The following is a 19,911-nucleotide window of genomic DNA, read 5'->3' on the forward strand; positions in this document are numbered from 1 at the left end:
TGACAGAATACATCCTTAAGGGTAAGACCAAGTATCCACGGGCACTTCTTTTTTCTTTCTTTTTTTTTTTTTTTTTTTTTTTGCTTGATTTGAAAATTTTTTTCTTTTTTTTATAATATTATAATATTATATTCAAAAAATATGAGGTCCCCATATACCCCCCACCTCCCTCATACCACTCCTCCCCCCATAGCAACAATCACTGCATTTGGTAAATACATCTCTGAGCACCGCTGCACATCATGGTCAATGGTCCACACCATAGCCCACACTCTCCAACGTTCCACCCAGTGGGCCATGAGAGGACATACAATGTCTGGTAACTGTCCCTGCAGCATCACCCAGGACAAATCCGAGTCCCAAAAATGCCTCCACATCTCTTCTTTTCCTCCCATTCCCCACCCCTAGCAACCACCATGGCCACTTTCTTCACACCAAAGCCACATTTTCTTCGATTACTAATCACAATAGTTCACGAATAGAATATCAGTAAGTAAACTCTATTCCATATTCTATCCCTCCATCCTGTGGACCTTGGAATGGTTGTGTCCACTCCACATCTATATCAAGAGGGGGCTTAGATTCCACATGGATGCTGGGTGCAATCCTCCTGCTTTCAGTTGTAGGCTCCATGGTGTGGTGGTTGACCTTCTTCAAATCCATGTTAGCTGAGTGGGGTAAGTCCAATAAACCAGAGTGTAGAACCTGAAGTCTGTTGGGGCTCAGGGCCTGGCTATCATATGGTCAGTCCAGAGATTCAGGTTACCTGGCTATATATTAAGCCCCAGCAACAACTACAGTTCTGGTAAAAGTAACAGGAGAGGCTTGTGAACAAAGATCACATTTGAGTCCAGCTCCATCACACAGAAACACAAACTCCAAAGAAGGGCCAACTGACGTGGCAGTAAACTCCATCTGCCATGCCCATAGAACCTGTGGGTCTCTATAGCCCTCAGAAAAACCAATACCCAGGGTTATATCTACTTTATCTGTCTTTGGGACTCTGCTGAGGTGTGCATAAGGGCAACTCCTCTGGTAACCTCCCAGCTCTTTTTGGAGACTCATAGCCATATAAACTCATTTGTCCTTTTGATTTCCCCCTTGGTTCAGGTCAAAAAGCATTTTTAACTCCTGGTATTATATGTAGACTGAGATATTCTGCTGGTCTGAGTTGACCCTTTTATTCAAGGTGATTTTCTAGTTACATCATCAGCTGGTACTTGGTAGTAATCCCTCAGCACCAGAGAGGCTCATCCCCAGGAGTCATGTCCCACGCTGGGGGGAAGGCAACGCATTTACATGCTGAGTTTGGCTTCGAGACTGGCCACATTTGAGCAACACGGAGGCTCTCAGGAAGTAACTCTTAGGCACCCTGCAGCTCTAGGCCTTGTTCTTATTACAGGTGCACAGGCTCACAAGCATAGTCATTAGTATTAAGTGCTCATTGTTGGACCTTCATTCTTTTTTGGTCTTTGCCATTGCACTTGGGGAATTGTTGCTGTTCCTTTAGGGACTGTGATAGAGCTGCCTTGGCTAGGAACTCAGCACTCCCTCACTTGTTTTTAATTGTATCCACTATGAAACTATCCAAATATTTTTATGTACCCTGGATATATGCCCTGGAGAACTCCCTGCCAACCATGTGTCCCCTGACAATACCATCCCACACCAGTATTCCTCCACTGCCATTGTTGAACCTCTCTGTGATCCAAAACTTCCTGAAAAGTGAAGCTCAGTATATTGCCAGGTTTCATTAATAGTAAAATGGAATATAGTGATGTGTTTAAAGGTTAGATATAGAATACATATTAATTTGTAAAATATACAGTAAAAATAAATTGGGGTATCAAGAAATTTAAAAATGCAAAAGCTTTGTTTTTGATGTTTTGCCTTCCATCACTGCAATAAGTGTTGCCCTGTATGCAAATTGGCAAGGCAACTACTTCTGTCTTTTCTTCAGTGTCTACATCCTATCTTTTTCTTTTCTTTTTTCTAATTATTAAGCTTATCTTCACAAGATTTTTGGATCACAGTAATTAATATATACAATATACAGTACTTCCACATATCCAGCATAAAACCTTTTCCCTTCCACAGCAATAATCTTTTTACATATTCATACTATATTTACTGAAACTGATGTACAGATATTGAAACAATAGCTTTCAAACAAGGTAACATTTGGGTTTACATTGTGGTTTATATTTTAGACTATACAATTTTCTAAATTTTTAGTTATCTTGTGTTTTACATTATGCTTTACATTTTAGCCTATCAGCTGCTATATATTTTTGGTGTAATTTTACATGTCTTATATCTATCCTTGTGTACTCTTGTGGAACACTTCTATTGCCCACACAGTTACACTGGTTCCATCTATTCAATCCCTCTTTCCCCCTCCCCTTAGGGCCCACAGTGACAGTCAATCTTCATTGCTTGAAGGGCCATGTTCAGAGTTACTTGCAACAGTGTTGAGGGCTTGACATGCTCAACTGCCCTAATGCACTGGGAGCCACCATTTCTCTTGAGAGATACAATTCCCTCTATTTGAGGGCATCAGCCCTCCCCAGGAGGTGGGTATACCTTCACTCTCATTATATGGGTCTCTATCCAATGATATAACCCACTCTGGCAAAATGAGCATTCACATATTCCCTAGGAGCCTGTCCTGCATGAGATTATCCCTTTTAAGCATCTTAAACAGGTAACTTTCCCTATTATATTTTTGAAAAGGTTTTCTCAGCATTATACTCTCAACCAAATACCTGACAATCTCCTATGTTCATATGTTGCCCCACCCTCCCCCCAATTTCTTGGGCAATATTACCCATTCTCCCATCCCTAGACCCCCTCAAGCCCACAAAGCCCCACCCAAAGGTAACCCTATGCCCCATTTTATCCCTTCCTTATACAAATACTTACCTCCAGCTTATCATAGATTTCACCCATGTAGGTGTCATCTTACATCCTTCCTCTACCCCCCAATTTCTGTAAGCCTATACAGTCTCTAGCTCTCTGAGGCAGTTTGGTTTACTTATTTCATATCATTGAGGCCATGTAGTATTTGTCCTTCAATGACTGGGTTGCTTCACTCAACATAAGGTTCCAAGATTCATCCATGTTATCATGTGTGTTTGTAGTGTATTTGTTCTTAAAGCTGGGTAGTATTCCATTGTATGTATATACCACATTTTATTGATCCACTCATCTGTTGATGGGCATTTGGGTGGATTCCAACTTTTGGCAACAGTGGACAGTGCTGCTATGAACATTGGTGTGCATATATCGGTTTGTGTCCTTGTTTTCAGTTCTGCTGGGTATATACCCAGCAGTGGAATTGCTGGGTCATATGGCAAATCTATGGTTAGTTTTTTGAGAAACCACCAAACTCTCCTCCAGAATGGTTGGATCCTTCTGCATTCCCACCAGCAGTGGATGAGTGTTCCCATTCCTCCACATCCTCTCCAGCATTTGTAGTCTTCTGTTTTTTTCATAGCTGCCAATCTTATGGTAGTAAGGTGGTATCTCATTGTAGTTTTGATTTGCATTTCCCTGATAGCTAGAGATTTGGAGCATTTTTTCATGTGCTTTTCAGCCATTTGTATTTCTTCTTTGGAGAAGTGTCTGTTTAAATCTTTTTCCCATTTTTAAATGGGTTCTTTGTCTTTTTATTTTCAAGATATAGGAGTTCCTTATATACGCAGGTTATAAGTCTCCTATCAGATATATGGTTACCAAATATTTTCTCCCATTGTGTAGGCTCTCTTTTCACTTTTTACAAACTCCTTTGAGGTATAGAAGCCACTAACTTTGAAGAAGTCCCTTTTTTATCTATTTGTTCTTTTGCTGCTCGTGCTTTTGGTGTGAAGTTCATGAAGCCATTTCCTATTACAAGGTCTTGTAGGTGCTTCCCTACACTGCTTTCCAAAGTCTTTATGGTCTTGGCTCTTATATTTAGGTCTTTGATCCATCTTGAGTTGATTTTTGAATAAGGTATGAATTGGTAATCCTCTTTCATTCTTTAACATATGGATATTAGTTCTCCAGACACCATTAGTTGAATAGGTCATTCTCTCCCAGTTGAGAGGGTTTGGTGGTTTTATTGAATATTATATGACTATATATATGAGGATCTATATCAGAACTCTCAATTCGGTTCCATTGGTCTGTGTGTTTCTCCCTGTGCCAATACCATGCTGTTTTCACTATTGTAGATTTGTAGAATGTTTTGAAGTCAGGTAATGTGATTCCTCCAATTTTGTTTTTCTTTTTCAATATGTCTTTGGCTATTTGGGGCCTTTTTCTTTCCAAATAAATTTCATAGTTAGTTTTTCTAGTTCCTTAAAGAATGCTGTGTTGATTTTTATTGGGATTGTATTGAATGTGTAGATCAGTTTTGGTAGGATAGACATCTTAATAATATTTAGTCTTCCTATCCATTAACAGGGAATATTCTTCCATTTATTTAGGTCTTCTTTGATTTCCTTGAACAGTCTTGTGTAGTGTCTGTGTATAAGTTTTTTACATCTTTAGTTAAATTTATTCCTAGTATTTGATTTTTTAATTTACTATTGTAAATGGTATTTGTTTCTTGATTTCCTCCTGAGCTTGCTCATTATTGGTGTACAGAAATGCTACTGATTTTTGCGCATTGATCTTATAACCTGTGACTTTACTAAACTCATTTATGAGTTCTAGAATCTTTGTTGTAGACTTGTCAGGGTTTTCCATGTATAGGATCATGTCATCTGCAAATAATGAAATTTTGACCTCTTCCTTTCCAATTTTAATGCCTTTTATATCTGGTTCTTGCCTCAGCGCTCGAGCAAAGTACTCCTAAGACAATGTTAAATAGAAGAGGTGAGAGTGGGCATCCTTGTCTTGTTTCTGATCTTAGAGGGAAGGATTTTAGGATTTCACCATTGTAAATGATGTTGACTGTGGGTTTTTCATATATACTCTTTATCATGTTCAAAAAATTTCCTTGTATTCCAATCTTTTGCAGTGTTTTTATCAAGAAAGGGTGCTGTATTTTGTCAAATGCTTTTTCTGCATCTATAGATATAATCATGTGATATTTTTCCTTCAATCTGTTTATATGGTGTATTACATTGATTGATTTTCTTATGTTGAACCATCCTTGCATACCCGGAATGAATCCCACTTGGTCTTGGTAGATAATTCATTTAAAGTGTTGTTGAATACGGTTAGCAAGTATTTTGTTGAGGATTTTTGCATCTAGGTTCATTAGAGAAATTGGTCTGTAATTTTCCTTTCTTGTGGTGTCTTTGTTTGGCTTTGGTACTAGGGTAATGTTGGCATCATAGAAGGAGTTAGGTAATGTTCCTTCTGTCTTGATTTTTTGGAAGAGTTTCAGCAGGATTGGCGTTAGTTCTTTCTGGAATGTTTTGTGGAAATCACCTGTGAAGCCATCTGGCCCGGGGCTCTTCTTAGTTGGGAGGTTTTTAATGACCAATTCTATCTCTTTACTTGTGATTGGTTTCTTCTTTCATCAATATAGGCTGCTTATGTGTTTCTAGGAATTTGTCCATTTCCTCTGAATTGTCATTTTTGTTGGAATATAGTTTTTCAAAGTATCCTCTTATGATAGTCTTTATTTCTGTGGGGTCAGTGGTGATATCTCCTTTCTCATTTCTTATTTTGTGTATTTGCATCTTCTCTCTTTTTTTCTTTGTTAGTCTCACAAAGGGTTTGTCAATTTTATTGATCCTGTCTAAGAAGCAGCTCTTGGTTTTGTTTATCTTTTCAAGTGTTTTCTTACTTTCTATTTCCTTTAGTTCTGCTCTTATTGTTGTTATTTCTTTCTTCCTTCTTCCTGTGGGGTTACTTTGTTGTTGTTGTTTTTTTACTAATTCCTCCAAATGTTCAGTTAGTTCTTCAATTTTGGCTCTTTCTTCTTTTTTGATATATGAATTTATGTCTATAAATTTCCCTCTCAGTACTGCTTTTGCTGCATCCCATAAGTTTTGGTATGTTGTGTTATCATTTTCATTAGTTTCAAGGTAGTTATTAATTTCTTTTGAGATTTCCTCTTTGACCCATTGTTTTTCTAAGAGTGTGCTGTTTAATTTCCATATCTTGGTGTGAAATCTGGCTCTCTGGCCCTTGCAGATTTCCAGCTTCACACCACTATGGTCAGAGATATTATTTTGTATGATTTCAATCTTCCTGAATTCATTGAGCCTCTCTTTGTGGCCTAGCATTTGGTCTGTCTTGGAGAATGATCCATGTGCACTTGAGAAAAAGTATATCCTGCTGTATTTGGGTGTAATGATCTGTATATGTCTATTAGCTCCAGCTCCTCCAATATACTGTTCAAAGTTTTGTTTCTTTGTTGATTCTCTTTTGAGATGTTCTGTCCAAAGTTGATAGTGGTGTATTAAAATCTCCTACTATAATTGTAGAGGCATCTATTCTTTCACTTAGTTTTTCCTCATGTATTTGGAGGCACCCTTGTTAGGAGCATAAAGAGTTATGATTGTTCATTCTTCTTGAGAGATTGTCCCTTTCACTAATATGTCATATCTTTCTTTGTCTCTCACAATTGTTTCTCATTTAAAGTCTATTTTGTCTGATATTAATATAGCTTCTCCTGCCTTTTTTTGGTTATTGTTTGCTTGTAAGATTGTTTTCCAAGCATTCACTTTCAACCTCCATGAATCCCTAGTTTTTTTTCTTTTCTTTTCTTTTCTTTTCTTTTGTTTTTTTTGTTTTGTTTTGTTTTGTTTTGTTTTTTATTGGTTTTTTCTTTTTTATTTTTTTTTCTTTGTTTTGTGCACATCATTACTGTAGCACTTACCACAATGCTGGGAAATTATGTGATTTTAAATCTCTCCAATTAAACTAGTGGTTTTCAACTGAGGGTGTTTTACAACTCTAGGGGACATTTGGCAATGACTGGAGACATTTTAGCTTGTCACAACTGCGAGGAGCATATGGCTACTGGCTTCTAGTGGGTAAGACCAGGATGGGGTTAAACATCCTAAAATGTACTGACAGCACCCCACAACAAAGAATTGTCTGGCCTCAAATATCAATAATACCAAAGATGAGAAGCCTTACATTAAGTTGTGAGTAACTCTAGGGCAAAGTCTTCTGTATCACTTAATCCCCAGATTGCTCAGCACCATTGCCATCACATGGTGTGCATGTAATTAGTGTTCATTGGGGGAATGAATAAGTGAGTGGATGAGGAGATGGGTGGATGAATAGATGGAGGGAGAGAAAGATAACAAATGGACAAATGAGTTGATGAATGAAAGAGGAGACAAATGCAATGCAAAAGAAGAAAGATTTCTAAACAATTGCTACCTAGTCCTCGTTAGAAGCACTAGGACTCTATAATGACCACATTCCATAAATACGTAAACTTCATGAAGAATTCACCATATTTACTAAAGAATAAATGGTAAAATATATAATTACTCCTTAATTTTTGTAGATAGCATCAGAATTTTCCTAGGCACTGATACCATAAGGCACTAATATATTAATATACTAATATTCCCAAGGGTTCATATAATAAGAAATGACAAGTCATTCACACTCTTGCATAAATTAGTTTTTTATCACTTTCTAGAGAACATGGCTAAATCAAATTGTGGGTATTTAAGCAAACGGGAGTTCTGTTAGCAGAAAAAAACAGATAAATTTGAAGCATTTGGTACTTTCCAAATATAATGAGCCTGAGTGGTATACACGAAATGATAACATTATAATGGTGAATTTTCTAAAGAGGGAGGAATTGGACCAGGAAGCAAGACAAAAACAGAAGTTTAGAAAAAGATAACTAAAAAAGGCAATGAAGCAAAGCAAAGAATTGAAGACAAGAAGATGCTGAAATGTACATGGCTTAAGTTTCAGAGTTTTGGAGACAAGAGTTGCTCTGATTGAATACTGAAGGCTAGAGGAAGGATAGGAGCATCCCTGAAGGATGCTGAAACAGTGGCTTCTGAGCCATTTTTTGCTCTGGGTAAACTGAGCTTGCTTTAATAGACTAGCTGGAACCTTTTGTTCTCCAGAAATTTTATCTACCACCAAACTTTGTTTTTCTTAATTCAAGGACATTAAAATTACAAAATGTGACTCTTCAACATTTGCTTTCTAAATGCCATCATTTGCTTGTGGATTTACATGGATTTGGTTATTCTCCCAGAAGATATTCTTATCTATTTTGAAGTTTACTGTTAAAAGAAAATGGAGAGAATATGTCCCACTAGTGAAGTCATAGAAATAAACCAGTAAGTAAACAAATAGAATTTCTGATCTAGTCTATGAAATTCATCACTGGCATATCTAAATCATATAGAATATACACTACTTAATTCAATGTCTCTCTTGCTTGGCTATTCCAATGCTTTATCATTCAGACAGACAAATCTTCCCTGCTTCCAACTAAACTTTCTGGTTCTTTATGCTAAGCCTATTTTGTCTTGTCTATTGTTCTGTGAAAGTAAAATTACAGCTATTAAAAGGAATCTCTCCCTATATCTTGAAAATAAAAAGATAAACAACCCATTTTAAAAATGGGAAAAAGATTTAAACAGACACTTCTCCAAAGAAGAAATACAAATGGCTAAAAAGCACATGAAAAAATGCTCCAAATCTTTAGCTATCAGGGAAATGCAAATCAAAACTACAATGAGATACCATCTTACTCCCATAAGATTGGCAGTTATGAAAAAAACAGAAGAATACAAATGCTGGAGAGGATGTGAAGAAATGGGAACACTCATCCACTGCTGGTGGGAATGCAGAAGGATCCAACCATTCTGGAGGAGAGTTTGGTGGTTTCTCAGAAAACTAACCATAGATTTGCCATATGACCCAGCAACACCACTGCTGGGTATATACCCAGCAGAACTGAAAACAAGGACACAAACGGATATATGCACACCAATGTTCATAGCAGCATTGTTCACTATCGCCAAAAGTTGGAATCCACCCAAATGCCCATCAACAGATGAGTGGATCAATAAAATGTGGTATATACATACAGTGGAATACTACTCGGCTTTAAGAACAAATACACTACAAACACATGTGATAACATGGATGAATCTTGAGAACCTTATGTTGAGTGAAGCAACCCAGGCATTGAAGGACAAATACTACATGACCTAAATGATATGAAATAAGCAAGCTGCCTCAGAGAGCTAGAGACTGGAAGATAGGCTTACAGGAAATCAGGGGGTAGAGGAAGGATGTAAGCTGACATCTACATGGGTGAAATCTATGATAAGCTGGAGGTAAGTATGTGTACAAGGAAGTGATAAAATGGGGGCATAGGGTTACCTTTGGGTGGGGCTTTGGAGGTTTGAGGGGGGCTAGGGATGGGCGGATGGGTAATATTGCCCAAGAAATTGGGGGGAGGGTGGGGCAACATATGAACATAGGAGATTGTTAGGTGTTGGTTGAGAGTATAATACTGAGAAAACCTTTTCAAAATAGAATTAGGAAAGTTACCTGTTTAAGATACTCAAAGGGGATAATCTGATGCAGGACAGACTCCTAGGGAATATCTGAATGCTCATTTTGCCAGAGTGGGTTATACCATTGGGTAGAGACCCATATAATGAGAGTGAAGGTAGACCCACAACCTGGGGAGGACTAATGCCATCAAATAGAGGGAACTGTATCTCTCAAGAGAAAGGGTGGCTCCCAGGGCATTAGGGCAGTTGAGCATGTCAAGCCCTCAACACTGTTGCAAGTATCTCTGAACATGGCTCCTCAAGAAATGAAGATTGACTGTCACTGTGGGTCCCAAGGGGAGGGGGAAATAGATATGAATAGATGGAACCAAAGTAAATGTGAGGGCAAAAGAAGTGTTTCACAAGAGTACACAAGGATGGATATAAAACATGTAATATTACACCAAAAACATATAGGGAACGACAGACTAATAATGTGAACCATAATGTAAAACATAGGATACCTAAAAAATTTAGAAAATTGTATAGCCTAAAGTATAAACCACAATGTAGACACAAATGTTACCTTGTTTGAAAGCTATTGTCTCAATATTTGTACATCAGTTTCAGTAAATATGATATGAATAAGTGAAAAGATTATCGCTGTGGAAGGGAAAAGGTTTTATAATGGATATGTGGGAGTACTGTATATTGTATATATGAATTACTGTGATCTAGGGCTCTTGTGAAGAGAAGCTCAATAATTAGGGGAAAAAGAAAATAAAAAGATAGGATGTAGAATTTTTCCAAATCAGTATGTATTCTATATCTAACCTTTAAACTCATCGCTATATTCCATTTTACTATAAAGGGAACCTGACATTATATTGTGCTTCACTTTTCAGGAAGTTTTGGATCACAAAGTGGTTCAACAATGGCAGCGGAGGAATACTGGTATGGGATGTTATTGACAGGGGACATATGGTTGACAGGGAGTTATACAGGGCATGTGTCCAGGCTGCATGGAAATGTTTGGATATACTCATAGTAGAAACAATTAAAAACAACAGCTGGGGGGGGGGGTACTGGGTTCCTGGCCTGGGGGTCGGCTCTGTCGTGGTCTCTAGGGGACCAGCGGAAGTCCCCCAGGTGCAACGGTAAGGACCAGGAAGGAATGAGTGTCCAACAGTGACCCCCTGATACTAATGACTATGCTTCTGAGCCTATACACCTGAAATAAGAACAAGGTCTAGAGCAACACTGTGCCTAAGAGTTCCCTCCTGATAGCCTCCGTGTTACTGAAATGTGGCCAGTCTCAAAGCTAAACTCAGCACGTAAATGCAATGCCTTCCCCCAGCGTGGGACATGACACCCAGGAATGAGCCTCCCTGGCACCAAGGGATCACTACCAAGTACCAGCTGATGACGTAACTAGGAAATGACCTTGAATTAAAGGTTCAATGTGAACCAGCAGAATATCCCTGTCTACATATAATAACAGGAGTTAAAAATGCTGTTTGACCTAAAGTAAGGGGGAAATGGAAAGGACAAATGAGTTTATATGACTATGAGTCTCTAAAAAAGAGTCTGGAGGTTGTCAGAAGGATTGCCCTTATGCACACCTGAGCAGAGTCTCAGAGACAGATAAGTAGATACAACCCAAGGTATTGGTTCTTTTGAGGGCTAAAGAGACCCACAGGTTCTATGGTCATGGCAGATGGAATTCACTGCCATGTCAGTTGGCCATTCTTTGGAGCTGGACTCAGATGTGATCTCTTTTCACAAGCCTTTCATGCTACTTTACTGGAATTGTAGTTGGTGCTGGGGTTTAAGATATATCTAGGGGATTTGAATCTCTGGACTGACAATATGATAACCAGGCCCTGAGCCTCAACAGACTTCAGCTCCTACATTCTGATTTATTGGACTTACCCCACTCAGCTAACATGGAGTTGAAGAATGTCAACCACCACACCATGGAGCCTAGAGTGCCTACAACTGAAAGCAGGAGGATTACATCCAGTATCCATGTGGACTCTAAGCCCCCTCTTGACATAGATGTGGAATGGACACAACCAAGCCAAGGTCCACAGGAAGGAGGAATACAGTAAGGATTAGAGTGGACTTAATGATATTCTATTCATGAACTATTGTGGTTAATAATCGAGAAAATGTGGCATTGGTGTGGAAAAAGTGGCCATAGTGGCTGCTGGGTGCGGGGAATGGGAGGAAGAGATGAGATGTGGAGGCATTTTCGGGCCTTGGAGTTGTCCTGAGTGGTGCTGCAGGAACAATTGCCAGACATTGTATGTCCTCCCATGGCCCACTGGATGGAACGTGGGAGAGTGTGGGCTATGGTGTGGACCACAGGCCATGGGGTGCAGCGATGCCCAGAGATGTAGTCACCAGATGCAATATTTGTGTCATGATGATGGGGGAGAGTGTTACTGTGGGGGGAGTGGTGGGGTGGGGGCAGTGGGGGTGAATGGGGACCTCATATTTTTTTAATGTAATATTTTTTAAAAAATCAATAAATTGAGTAGAATTTGGGAAAAAAAAGAAGTGTTGATTTATCCTAAAATAATCAGTTTATTCCAGAGTATGAAAGAGGATACTAAAAGACAAAAATGAGTGGCTATAGAAAACACTCATTCTATAATGAGTTTCCAGGAAGTAAATTCTATTTTTCTGGGTTAATAATAACATCAAATAATGAGGCTAAAGAAGCAATGAGATATATGTTAAAATTTTGGCAAAGATCTCACAGCTGTGCTTAGAAAAGTTTAGAAGTGCTTTACAGTCAAATATATTAAAGCAAGACTAGAAAATAGGTTTTCTCTCTGTTACAATAACATGACAAATTTATCTTGGTGTAATCGTTCTGTTCTTAATTAGAGGCAGTAAATATTATTCTTTACCTTCTGTATAATCTTCCTAGTTAGCAGAGATTCTATAGCTTGCAAGAATAATATTTTGTGCTATAAGCTGATTTTATGTGCTTCATTAGTTTTTAAAGTTAATTGCCTATGAAAGAGCTAAGTTCCCAATACTATTTATTAACCAGAGTGACAATATAATATTTAAAAATAGAGTGCTATAACCAATCTTGTTTTCAGCTATCAATACTACTATACTGCTACCTCAACCAGCTGACCATTCTCTTCTGATAAGTAATTTCTGATAACACTTTTGATTTTGCCTTCCTAAGATAAGACCCTAAATTCAGGAAAAAAAAAAAGATAAAAGAGATAAGAAGACCAGAGAGATTTAGGAGATTTACTAGACCATAATGAATGCAGAAGGGCAGTTTAGAGGAGCTAACCAGTACATTCCATCATAAATATGGAATGGAATTTGTCAGGGAGTTTATCAGGAATTTATCAGGGAGTTCAACACTTGCTCTTACCAAGTCTCTCAATCCCTTATTACAATCAATATATTTTCTCTAAATTAGCCACTGACTGCCTTTTAACCTGGTTACCTATTTACCCTCAGTAAAGCAAAGAAAAACAAGACACTGACTACACACATGCACAACAGTGCTTACAACCAAGTCCTTTAAGGAGTCACATTTTATTCATGGATTATAAAATCAGTTTAGTGGATTGTGACTAGAAGTTTTTAACAGAAGAGAAAAGGAATGGGAAAAAATAAAATTTCATAAAGGTAAGTATTGTTATGTGAAACTTTATTTCAGTTGCATATGTTTGGGGGTAGGGAATATATACTCTGATATCAAAAGTAAGAAAGCCATTGCTCTTAGTGACTCCACTTTTGCCATTTAGCCACTCTCCCCTCACACTCCATACCTGAGTCCTTGGGATCTATACACAAAAGTTCATCAGAACACAAAGCCTACAGAATAAGCAAATTATAATAGAGCAATTTAAAAGGGACAGCGATAAAAGATGGTTAGGAGGTAAAGCAGGGAGCGAAGGGAAGGAGGAGAGAAGAAGGGAATGAGGCAGAGCAAGGAGATAGAAGAAAGCTGAAAGAGGAGAGGAAAAGAAAAAGAAAACTCTCCCAATCTAAAGACTATTGATCTATTGAAGGAAGACAGGAAATAGAAATACGTTTGAGTAGTATGATGCTGATCAGGGAAAAATGCCAAGTTTTCTCAGTTCTTTCTTTGTATTCCAAGAACAGCTCGTGCAGCTTTTATTCAGAGAATGTGCCCATTAACTCCCAGGTGTATGCTCTCAAAGATTCTTCCCTCCTTGTGGCCAGCTCAGAGGTGCGATGGGAACAAGCAGTGGGGTGCAGTGAGGGGACTCAGTTCAAATCTCCCTTAGCAAATGCTCCATTGATTACTGCTAAGAATTCCTATCTGTGAGACAGTCTCCTAATAAAAAAGAGAATAAGAAAGAGAGGGACTTCTCCCTGTATGAAAACCTTAAGAAATATGCCATCTTTTGCATTTCTTATAAAAATTACTTCATATAAATATAAGTGTTATTCCCTAGGAATTAATGCACAGATTTATTATAATCTTTGGATTATGAATACTTTATAGAAAACTCCTCTGTTCTCAGAAGTGAATGTCACTCACTCCTAAGTGAATGGCAAAACAGACTTTTATCAGTGTGAATAATCAAATCAAGATTGCGTAAAGAGAAGCCTCTCTCTGATTTTGACCATCAGCAATGGAAACTCCAGTAGTCAATGAGAAGACTTCAAAAGGCATTCAGGCGCTTAAGAAATCTTCTTATTAGTTACTAGTTGTCTGCATATTCTCCTCATTGCTATCTTCATTTCTTGATTCCTGAACGTGTAAATGATAGGATTCAGGAAAGGAGTGAGAACTGCATCAAAAAAGCCCAGAAACTTATCCAGGTGTGTGGAGGGAGATGGCCATGTATAGAAGAATATCAAAGGACCAAAAAACAAAACTACCACAGTGATATGAGCTGAAAGTGTGGACAGAGCCTTGGATGACCCAGGTGAGGAGTGTTTCTGAACAGTGACAATGATGACAATATAGGAAATGATCAATATGAAGAAGGAACCCACAGAGATGAATCCACTGTTAACTGTGACCATAAACTTCAGTTGATAGGTGTCTGTACAGGAAAGTTTGATGAAACGAGGAAGGTCACAGTAAAAGCTGTCCAACACATTAGGACCACAGAAGGGTAAATTTACTACAAAAGCCAATTGAACCACAGAATGAATAAGGCCAATCATCCAGGCAGCCCCTAAAAAGAAAATGCACATCCGTGGGTTCATGATGGTCAGGTAGCGCAGAGGCTTACAAATGGCCACATACCTGTCAAAGGCCATGGCTATAAGCAGCACCATCTCCACACCACCAATGATGTGAATGAAGAAGATTTGAGTGATGCAACCTCCAAAGGAAATGACTTTATGCTTTCTGAAAAGGTCATAAATCATCTTGGGAGAAGTGACAGAGGAAACACCTAGGTCAATTAAAGAGAGGTTGGCCAACAGAAAGTACATAGGGGAGTGTAAGTGAGGGTCATAAGTCACAGTGAGCATAATGAGGGAGTTTCCCATCATGCTTGCCACATAAAACATGGAAGATAACACAAAGAGGAGAAGCTGGATTTCCCATGAATTGGTGAGTCCCAGGAGCACAAACTCTGACACCACAGAGTGATTCATTCTGTCCATTGGCTTTGTTATGAGGGTTACCTGAAGGAAGTGAAAAATAAAAAATACGTGATAATAAATTATGACCATTATATTTCTAAACTAGGATGGAGAAGTCAAAATTATGATAGCCTATTTCCATTTTAGCATTACATCTGACCTAATGCATGCAGAGCCTCTGAAATAGTGATTGCACGAGTAGCTGGTGGCTGTCACATGCAGCTGCTCTCAATCCCCAAGTTGTCTCTGCATGTAATATTTCTCTTCTTCCTTCAAGGGTAGATGCTGGAATGTTTCTCATGAGAAAAAATATAGTCAACGTGGATAACAGCAATTCAAGCACAAATCCTTTTGATTTTTGGTACAAAACTAATATGGACTGGGCCCATCAGATAAAACTAATTGCATTCCCTTCCAAGCCTAAAAGTCTATTGTTTATTTTCTTATCTTTTATGTTGTAATGAACTGGCTACAGGTTGAACTCACAAGTAAACTGTAAGCTTCTTAAAGGCAGGAATTATGAATTATTCATATCTGGATTCCCTGAAGCATTGCTACTGAAAATGGTCCATAGACAAGTTCAGGTCCATGAACCGTCTGTTACCAGTACATATCGCATTAGCGATAGAAATTGAGAGTGTTAGCTATTTGATATTATGGCAACACCCATATGTCTAAATTTTTTATTTTACAAAAATATCTGTACAGGAAGAGCTAGAAATTTAAAAAAACATTCACCTGGCCCTTCACTACAGATAATTTGAGAAGCACTGCCTACAGTAATTTGCATATAATTGGAAAAATGTAAAACTATGAAAAGCAGCATGATGTATTGAAAGACATGCTGTACAAACCTCTATGTAGTAAGAACTTGTCACATTTTCTTGTAAATATTTGCTTTTATTTAGAGAAGAACCCTAGTCTAGCTTAACCACTGACAGATTGATCTTGGGTATGTTACCTAAATTCTTTGAGCCTCAGTTTACTTATCCATGAAATTGCAATTAGTAAAATAATTAATGCATTTTAATTATAAGGCTATATTAGATATTCATTAAATGTTAATTTTACTTCCCTTTCTTTTAGTTGCTCAAAATAGCACTCAACACATATGATTAAGTTAATGAATGAATAAGAAAATTAGGTGGTACTGGCCAACAGACAGCATCAAAATTCCATAACAAAGAAGATATTTCGTAATGAATTATGATTATCTCCTCCTATAAAATTCATACTCTTTTAGTGATAGAAATAAAAACTATCTTGTGCAAATTAATTACTTTTCTCTTCTGGAACACTGTATTTCTTAGTAGTATCTACCACAAATTTAATTCATTGATTATTGGTTTTTTGAGTTCTACCCCCAATTAGACTGCAAGCCCCATAAAGTTTGTGACCACATCTGTCTTGTGCACTAATGAATCCAGAAAATTTGAATTACTCCAGGTATGTAATAGGGACAAATAAATATTTCCTGAAAATTTTTTTTCATTTGTTTTGGGTTAGAGACTGACCAGGTGAGGAAAGGTCAAGTCAACAGAATTCAGGAAAGGTGAAAGATCTGTCTGAAAGGAAGACCAGAAGTAGGAATAGGACTAAAAGGAATATCCTGAACATATTCAAGAAAACTGAAATCAATGAGATCAACTGTGGGACCAACTGATAAATTTAAGACCCTTAATTTAGGAAAATCTCTAGTTATTATACATCAGGAAATAAATAACCAGATACATTAAGTATTAGGTACTTGATCAAAATAATAAATTTACTTCATGTTAGAGTTTAGACTAGAACCCAGGTTCACTGACTTCAAGTCAATACCCTTTCCAATTCCCTGCTCTCTCTCTATAACTTCCTGAAAATTCAGCCTGAATAAAAACATATAGCAGAGTGATAACAAATTGTAAAATATGAGCCCCTCTAATAGTTGATGGCTACCACATATTGACATACCAGTGACTAGTGCCTCATGACAATTAACCATCTCAAACAAATGTCTATCAACAAATTAATGTAACCCAGTGTCTTGGGAAACTTGGCAGAATGCTAAAACACTTCTTCTTATACTAATTGTACAGGAAAATCCTCCAACTTGAACAGGGGGTTTCCTGAATGGACTCATAACAAACAATAAGCCAGTTTGATCTGTTCCATTCAACCCTTCTTTCCCCAGAAGGAACTGAGATCCCTGAAGAAGATTCAGCACAGCTAACCACATGGAAGCCTCCACGATCTTTACTGTATTCAAGTTCTACACCTTCATGAAATCATTCTTAACTATTCCAAATCAAGTAGTTTGCTGTTTCTAATGTTTCATTTCAACCTCCCAAATGGATCATGGGGCTATTCTATCTACGATATTTTGTTATAAACTTCACAGTGCTAGAAGAGTGCTAGTTCATAAAAAGTCTTCAGTAAACAGCTTGAGTACTCAGCTGAGCCACAATATATTGATATTGGATCATCAATTTCAATGTGGATGCAGGAATTCTAGACTTAATCTAGGGTTTCACACAAATGATAGACTCTCATGTGGTGATATCATTCTTTGGTCTCATCTCTCACGAAGTTTGCAAAGAGCAAACAATATCTTAATAGCAACTATCACTATTATTGTAAAAGAGGCTGCATGATATAATGAAATAAATAAAGGCTTCAGTATCTAAAACACCACATTCACATCCTGCCACCTAATAACTCAGTGACGCTGGGTATCAGATATTTCATTTCTGAGTCTTTTATTCCACGTGTAGAATGGAGATAGTTCATGTCATACAGAAATATTATGACAATGTGAGATAATGTATGTCATCAAATCCAGTTCATTCTTCCCCTGAAATGCATCTAATAATGAAATACACTATCTGTCCATAATAAAGGAATAGATAAATTATTGTATATAATGGAATGGAATGATTATATGGAAGTAATCTGAATGAACCATATTTACATTTCTTACCATGGATAAATCTTAAAAACATACTCTTGAATGGAAAACATCAAATAACAAAGTGACACAAATAATAAATGATTTGGTATATTTTTAAAACACTAATTCATTTTATTTATGAAAAATATACATATACAGTGAAAATTTAAGAAGTTGAACACAAAGGATACACAACTTCAGAATAGTGATTTTCTCTGGGGAAGGAGAGAGAAAAATCTCTTAGGATAAGTGATTTCAATTGTATTTGTAACAATTTACCACCAAAAACTTTATAAGATCTGACTTTAAAAATGACAATTGATCATATTTTAAATCTAGAAGTTAATAAATGGTGCCAATCGTATTCTTTTTGTGCTTTTTAAATCGTGGAAATATGCCACAATTCCTTTTTTAAATTTAATGCATCTGCCACATATCTGCTCCTCTCTTTTTTCACTGCCACTGTATTCATCAATTCTGACAAGCAAACCCTCATCAAGATTCTCTCCTTCCAATATTTTTTCTTTTTAACAATTATTCATCAGCATTTAGAACAGACTTGATCATAGTGTTAACGGTTTCATGGGTTCTTTTCACCTCCCTATGAACAGAAAGCAATCAAAGGCTTTTCGTGTCTGGTTCTTTCCTATCTCATTTCCAATCTCATTTCTCCTCCTCCCTTTCTTGCATCTTATGATACAGCAACACTTAATTGTTACCAGTAAGGATTATATGATGATTCTCATTCCCTGCCACTGGTAACAGAGTGATTTAATCACAGCCTGTGCTGAATCCAAACAGTACAAAGCCATTTACCTTTTCTAATATCTTTAACATTACCCTAGACACAGTGTAGCTCTAGTGTAAAATCAAAGTCAATTAACCTTTTCCAAATGTCAATACTTTCATTATTATTCTCCTGTACTATCCAATTCCTTATTCTATATCTTATCTACCCTGCATCAGGATAACACTCATCTCTTTAGGATATGATTTATGTCCGCAGCAATTTCAACAACAGAATCTTATCTGACACGAAAGCTACTCTTCTTACTGTTAAATTTATTTCCATACTTCCATTTTACCTGCATGAAGAGAAGAGCACATTCATGGAGTTCAGGATTTGCCTGTGTTCTCTAAAACAAAATGTCAAATAAAATATTGCCATTGGAGGAAGTGAAACTAATTAACAGCTCTACAGGAAAGTGACCAAACGATAACTGCAAAGACATGAGTTTAGAAGGAGCTCATGGGTCAAGGGACTTTGCCCTTAGAGATCTATTTGATTTGAGCAACCAAAAGTTTCCACAAACTTATAATAGTGCACTAGAGAGGAAAAGGGAAATGAGAGGGGAATATTTTCTGCTTAATATCTTTAGGCCATTTTGTTGGTGATTTTACAAATATTGGTTATTACCCACTAGCAGTAATGTCTGAAAATAAATTTTAACTCAAATAAATTCACTATAACCATCTTGATCATCTCTAGAAAAGCCAATGTGCTTAATTTTTATATAGTTAAAATGGTGAAAGAATATACACAAAGGTTTCATTTTTAAACAATCATATATTGAGCAATTATGGATGTGCACAAAGATTTAACAGTGAAGAAATTCATTCCAGTGACTAGAACTTAAAACTAAAACAACTGAAACATCTATCAATTGATGACAAATTAAATGATGATACACCCATATGCTGAAATTCCCTGCAGCCACAAAAAAGCATTTTCAGACTCTAAGCAGTTAAAACAATAACATATTGTTGAGTGATACACTGAATAGCTAAAAACATGGGTATTATGTTGCTGTGCTTATAAATATATACATATTCATACATATACATATATATGTACATATGGACAAATAGATAATAAACCTTTTTCAATAAATTCTTCAGGGCAGTGGGATTACCAGGTAAGAAAACGAAAGTTTTTGTCTT

General features: G+C 37.1%; 1 protein-coding gene across 1 annotated transcript; it reads right to left on the reverse strand.

The window, feature by feature from the left end:
• Positions 1–14,123: 14,123 nt before the first annotated feature.
• LOC101421374 (olfactory receptor 4F3/4F16/4F29-like) lies at positions 14,124–15,062 on the reverse strand. The gene has a single exon (XM_058288165.1). It carries the CDS (start codon positions 15,060–15,062, stop codon positions 14,124–14,126), a length of 939 nt encoding a protein of 312 aa, XP_058144148.1.
• Between the last annotated feature and the right edge of the window lie 4,849 nt (positions 15,063–19,911).

Source organism: Dasypus novemcinctus, chromosome 3 (genome assembly GCF_030445035.2).
Source record: "Dasypus novemcinctus isolate mDasNov1 chromosome 3, mDasNov1.1.hap2, whole genome shotgun sequence".
NCBI classification, from domain to species: Eukaryota; Metazoa; Chordata; class Mammalia; order Cingulata; family Dasypodidae; genus Dasypus; species Dasypus novemcinctus.